The sequence below is a fragment of the Diospyros lotus genome, chromosome 11 (assembly GCF_014633365.1).
Source record: "Diospyros lotus cultivar Yz01 chromosome 11, ASM1463336v1, whole genome shotgun sequence".
Taxonomy (NCBI): domain Eukaryota; kingdom Viridiplantae; phylum Streptophyta; class Magnoliopsida; order Ericales; family Ebenaceae; genus Diospyros; species Diospyros lotus.
The window spans coordinates 6,446,718-6,452,855 of NC_068348.1; the positions used below are offsets into that span (position 1 = coordinate 6,446,718).

The 6,138-nt window shown below is 36.4% G+C and overlaps 1 protein-coding gene across 2 annotated transcripts; it reads left to right on the forward strand.

The window, feature by feature from the left end:
* Positions 1–646: 646 nt before the first annotated feature.
* On the forward strand, positions 647–5,382 carry LOC127813519 (probable serine/threonine-protein kinase WNK10). Of its 2 annotated transcripts, XM_052354529.1 has the most exons (7): positions 647–1,315; positions 2,912–2,949; positions 3,112–3,339; positions 3,426–3,646; positions 3,721–3,878; positions 3,954–4,341; positions 4,414–5,382. In XM_052354529.1, exons 1-7 carry the CDS (start codon positions 1,196–1,198, stop codon positions 5,022–5,024), a joined length of 1,764 nt encoding a protein of 587 aa, XP_052210489.1. In that variant the 5' UTR covers positions 647–1,195; the 3' UTR covers positions 5,025–5,382. The 2 variants fall into 2 exon arrangements, with proteins under 2 accessions (XP_052210489.1, XP_052210490.1); XM_052354530.1 differs by lacking the exon at positions 2,912–2,949.
* The last annotated feature ends 756 nt before the right edge of the window (positions 5,383–6,138 follow it).

A 6,138-nucleotide genomic window follows, 5' to 3' on the forward strand; every position in this document is an offset into this window, starting at 1 on the left:
AAGTCTTCAAAGAGGTTGGTCCCTGAAAGGTCTTCAAATGGACTCTTTGGGGTTTGGGGGGGGGGGGGGGGGGGGGGGGCGGAAGTTGCTGAAAACCCCATCGGGAGAGAAGATTCTCTCAAGCTCGAACAAATTTCTCCAAGGAAACTCCCTGAGTGCCTTCTAGAGGGGGACCTCGAAAAAAGTGTGATATAACAATTCAATTATTTCTATAGTTTTTAATATAAAAATCGAATCGAATCAAAATCACTAAGATTGTCAAACTTAAAAATTGAACCGAATCGACCCGCAATTTAAACCGAACTGAATCAACAATATCAGTCGATTCAGTTCAATTATTTCAATTTAATCAAAATATTGCTCACAAAATTTTAAAATTGAAGAAACAACTAGAAAGTATATTCTTCCATATTTTATAGTAATAAATTATATTTTTAAAATATAAAATAAAAAACATAAATAACTATGGACAAAGTTTTGGAAACCAGCGAGTACCCACTGGAAATTTAGTAAATTTTAATATTTAATAATTATGTTTAAATATTTAATTATTTTGTCTGTAATTAATATTTAATTGTTAATATTAAGCAATTAACATTAAAAAATAATAAGATATTGACACATCATTTAATTTTTGAACACGCTTCGCTGAGTCCAAACCTAATCCTCTTTCCCAGTTTCACTCCAATTGGGATTCAAAGCAAAAAAGTTCTCTAATGCAAATCCATCGTCTCTGCTATTCATCCATTGCTAATAAACTCATCCTATTTCGGGTTAACTCTTTCTCTCTGCTTCACTTGACTGATTATATGCCAATACGCTTTCAGTTGATTGGTTCATTCTCAAAATTCGTGAAACCCTAATTCACTTCCCCCATCGTTGATTTTGTCTCCGGACCTATTGGGCCAAGGGTATAGATTTATAGTCGTATATTGGATGAAACTTTGAATCGGAATGGGGAGTTTAATTCGTGCGCCGATGATGGATTTGAAGGCCATGAGTTTGTCGGGCTGTCGGTTTTCTTGTCGGCCTTCCATTGACTCGTATTCGGTCGCTTGTGAGGCGTTCTCTGAACAGTTCATCTTCCTTTGATTCGCAATTGGGATCGGTTTGTTGCTGGTGTTGTTCGCTAGTTGTTGTTTTTTTCCCTTCTCGTCTTCTTCTGGTTTTTGCGTGTTTTGGGATCGGAATCGCAATGGATTCGGAGGTAGACTTGTTGTTGGCAGTGAAAGAGTTGTGTGGTAATTCGAAAGCAAAGTTGGATCCTGTTGAAGCTGATATTGTTGAGAGATCGCCAGATGGCCGATACATTCGGGTATGATATGTCGTATATTTACATTCTAACACTGCATTATTTATGTCCATAGAGAAACACTAGGGTTTGGCATAAAATAATATATTTTATGTTCCCAAAATGTTATTATGTTGTGTATCTCTTAAGATGTGAATCATTGACCGATGGCCCTGGTAGAATTGCTTACTGTTGGTATATTTGTTATTCCATTCACTTGATTGATGATGTAGTACCAGTGAACAATTGCAATTGAGCAAAACTGTGAATTTTGAGAGGGTATACAGTTGCAGCATCCCCGCAATGTAACAGGATAGCACATGCCTTGGTGCCAAGCCAGCATCAAGGGAGGTTCCACTGGCCAATGGTTAGGCTTGTGTGAGGGTTCAGCTGAGGGGAGTAGGAAGGCAGAGGGGGGCCTGCACGGCCACACTACTTGTAATAGTTAGTATGATTGTTAGTTAGTATCTGGTTTTTTTATCCCGCATTGGCTGTTTATCCTATGTAAGGAGTTGAAGCCTATATTAGAGAAGTTATCTACTTTCTTGTTAACCATGTACCTTTAAACTATTTGGGCTTCAGGATAGAGTTGCTTGGATACCGAGCATGCCTTTTTGCATCCTTCCCTTACAAGCAGTCAGCTCCCCATTGAGCTTTTCAACCTCCTTGTGCTGGGCCTCAACCAGAGTCTCTAAGGACTCGTGAACATTAGGCCACAGTGATGCAGAATTGTTAATTGCTCCTTGCAGTTTGCTGTGGAGCCCTTCTCTCCTTGACTCCATGTCCTCGACTCTGCCAATCATCTCTTTGACTTGGTCTAAAAGGTCTTAAAATGTGTCCCTTATACCTCCCATGGCCAGTTTCCAGCTGTATTAGCCAGAGCTCTATCACTAATTCCTCTTTCTTGGCCTGGTTTGGAAGTGCTTTAACAGCATGCCCCTCTAACTACAAGCATTTACATCTTCAGATGTAGATGTCATACTTTTCACATAACTGCATGAACCGGTGTTTAAAAAAGCATGCTTTAACTGCAAAGCGCATGCTTAGGGCTTTTTGTGTGCGAACCCTATTGACTTTAGCTTAGCACAATTAAAGCGCGCTTAAGGTGCACTTTTACTTGAGCTTTGAAGTGCAAATTAGCGTGCTTCAAAATACGCTTTTTTTTTTTTTTTATCAGACAATATGAATGTTTGAATTTGTTTAAATTTCTGCATTGATGTGGCTGCTTGAATTCATAAAATCATATATTCATTTAAACAAAAAAAGAAGACTCAATTGTATTTACTGAGCAAAAAATATTGATGGAGAAGCATGTAATTAGGTGTAAATTAGGAATTGCTAATATATTCTTGATAGAACACCAAGAAAAGAAATAAAAAAAGAGCATGAAATTCGTTACCACATGTCTCTGGTACAATTGTTTACAGTTGGTTTATTTCTTATGCCATCGCTGGATAATAATTTAGTGTCAGTGAGCAACTGCAATTGAGCAAAACTGTGTATTTTGCTAGTATATGCTCTCTGAGTTCATGTAAATGGAGACTTGTTTATTGCTCAAATATATTCTTTGTTTGATTTTCTGGTTTAGTGATTCTGTCATGTTTTTCTCTTTTTCTTCAGTATAATGAAATCCTGGGGAGAGGAGCATTCAAAGTTGTGTATGGTTCCTAGACCCATCTCCAGCTGCTTTTGTTTTGTAAATTTTGTTGTCGGGTTATAACTTTTGTAATTGCTACTTATATATTTATACACACACACACACACACACATTTTGCTTTTTAAAACTGATTTCCTTTTATCCCTTGTTATTTTTACTTTAGATATAAGGCTTTTGATGAGGTTGAAGGAATAGAAGTTGCTTGGAACCAAGTAAGTATTGACTGTGCATTAGAGTCACCAGAAAATCTGGGACGAATATATGCAGAGATCCACATATTGAAGGCATTGAAGCATGAAAATATCATTAAGTATCACTACTCTTGGGTTGATGATAAGAACAAAACTATCAACATGATTACCGAATTATTTACTTCAGGGAGTTTGAGGCAGTGAGTTCTTTTAACTTTTCTTAGTGCTCTGGTTTTGTTGCTTGAACTCCATATAAATAATTTATGATACTCACCTTGGATTTTAGATATCGTAAGAAGCATAAGAGTGTTGATTTGAAGGCTATCAAGAATTGGGGGAGGCAAATTCTCCAAGGTTTATGTTATCTACACAGTCATAGTCTGCCTGTTATTCATAGAGATTTAAAATGTGACAACATTTTTGTTAATGGGAATAATGGAGAAGTCAAAATTGGGGATCTTGGTTTGGCAACCGTCATGCAGCAACCTGTTGCACGTAGTGTTATTGGTAATTTTCTCATGACTTGTTCTTTAGTCTAAGCTATTACTGTCACAACTTTTAAATCTGTTTTGTTCTTACAGGTACTCCAGAATTCATGGCTCCAGAGCTTTATGATGAGGAATACAATGAACTAGTTGATGTATATTCTTTTGGAATGTGCATGTTAGAGTTATTAACATGTGAATATCCATACAGTGAATGCAAGAATTCAGCACAAATATTTAAGAAGATCTCCTCAGTAAGTTCACGACCCCCATACCTATCTTTTGTATAGGGATAGTTTAATCTCTTAACTGGTTCTTGGTTTTTGAAGGGTGTAAAGCCTGAAGCCCTTAGTAAAGTTAAGGATTCCCAAGGAAAGCAGTTCATTGAACAATGTCTCCTTCCAGCACATCTGAGAAAATCTGCAGCTGAGCTATTGAATGACCCATTTCTTTCCATTGAAAACTCAAAAGAGCCCCCTGAGTTGCACAGATATGTTCCCAAGTCAATAGATATGCCCAGACCTGATCCTCTCTCCATGGAAATAGATTCTGATGATATTCTTTCTGGTAGTACTTGTTCCGAAAATTCTTGGGAGACTCCTGATACTTCAGTTTCGGAGCTGAGGAGATCCAATGGAGAAAATGAATTCAAAATACAGGGCAGGAAGAATCATGAGGACTCGGTTTCATTCAATTTGCGCATTGCTAGCTCGTGTGGTAAGTAAAATTTTGTGTGTACAGATCCTCTGATTCTCTTTTTTGTTGTTATAATGAAGACTTCTTTTGCAGGTAAAGTGAAAAATATTCATTTTATATTTTACCTAAAAGTAGATACCACATTCTCAATAGCTAGTGAAATGGTTGAGGAGCTGGATTTGTCAAATCAAGATCTGACTTTGATAGGTGAATTGATAGATAGCGTGATCATAAAACTTGTACCCAACTGGAGGCCTTCATCTGAAAAGTCTAACAATGCAAAGAGTTCATACAAGGGGAACGGACATGTGGATGATCAAAACATCTCAAGCTCGCGGGCTTTGGCATCTCAAGTTTCTGGTGAGGCCATATTCAAGCAGCATGGTTCTAGAGTTGCAAATGAGGAGGATAATTGTTCAGAGGGATTTCAACACGGAGGATGTGAGGGTGGTTTGCCTGAATCGTTTATAATGAATGAAACGATGAAGAATTTGGATATTTCTTTTTCGGGTGCTCTATCAAATGACGTGGGCTTGCTGCTGGAATCTGAAGCAAATGTAGATCAGCTCAGTGAATTGAAGCTGGAGCTTGAAGCCATTGAGATGCGATTTCAACAGTGTTTCCAGGAACTTATGAAGAAGAAGGAAGAAGACAAAGAAAAAGCCAAAAAAAGGTGGATTGTAAGGCAGATTTTTGTTATTTGATGTAAATACATAATCTCCCTATGAATTTCTTGCTAACAGGAGGAGAAATCAGAGCTTCTTCGGCTGAGGCAGTTTTCTTCATTTTCAGTAAGCTAAGCTAAGCGGGTGGTGATTTTTTTGTGTTTTTCTTCTTAGAATTTGATTAAACTTTGGCTGTTGATTGTTTCTTTAGTTGTAGTGGAAATTTGTTCTTAAAAAATCTTGCACCCATGAATTTAATTTTTTGTTAATTACTTGTTACATGTAAGGTCCCAGTATTGAGATTGAGTAGTGTGTGACTCTGGCCCGCTTGTTTAGCATTGTGGTGAAACTTTTGTAATTATAAAATTAAGTAAAATATCAAGAGTTGTTCTTTTCATGTTTGAGTTTTAAGTTTTGAATTCATTTTCACTTTTATATTTTGTGTGTCTATTTTGAGATTGTTAAAAATGTATTCTTTTTGTCTGTAATATTTTTCACATTTTGAAAATTATGAGTGTATTTATGATAAAAACAGATAAAATGACATTTTGTTGTTTTAAGTCTTTTTTATAAAATATTTTCTTATTTTTGAAAATATGAAAGTAAAAAAAGTTTTCACTATTTTGGAAACTTAAAAATTAAAAACAAGTCCTAATATGTTATTAATGTACTTAATTGTATGAAAAAGCCCATATAATCACCTCTTTTGTAATTATAAAATTAACTATGGACAATCATGTGGCGTGGGTTGTGTAGGTACGAGGGTTTTTAGCCAATGATTCGTTAGGACAATTCAAGCAGAACTCACAATGTGTGACCCATGTTTTGCTAGGTACACAACCATCGCACATCATCATTATAGCCTAAGTTGCCAGCGTCCCCTTAATACTCCCTTTCTTGTTTCTCTTAACTAAGAGCTTGTTTGGTCATGCTAGGTCGAGGGTTTTTAGTCCTGCAGGGTACTAAAGAATGAGCCAATCACTTATGTTTGATTGAAGGAAATGATTTTGATGTAATAAGAATGAGAATGAAATCACAATCTCATTCTATTATTATATGCTATATAGACAAGAATTGAGTAACCATTTCTGCCGTAAGATATAACAGTGAATTTTTGAGTATAGGAAAATGTCTCGAGGAAGTGCAAGTGACC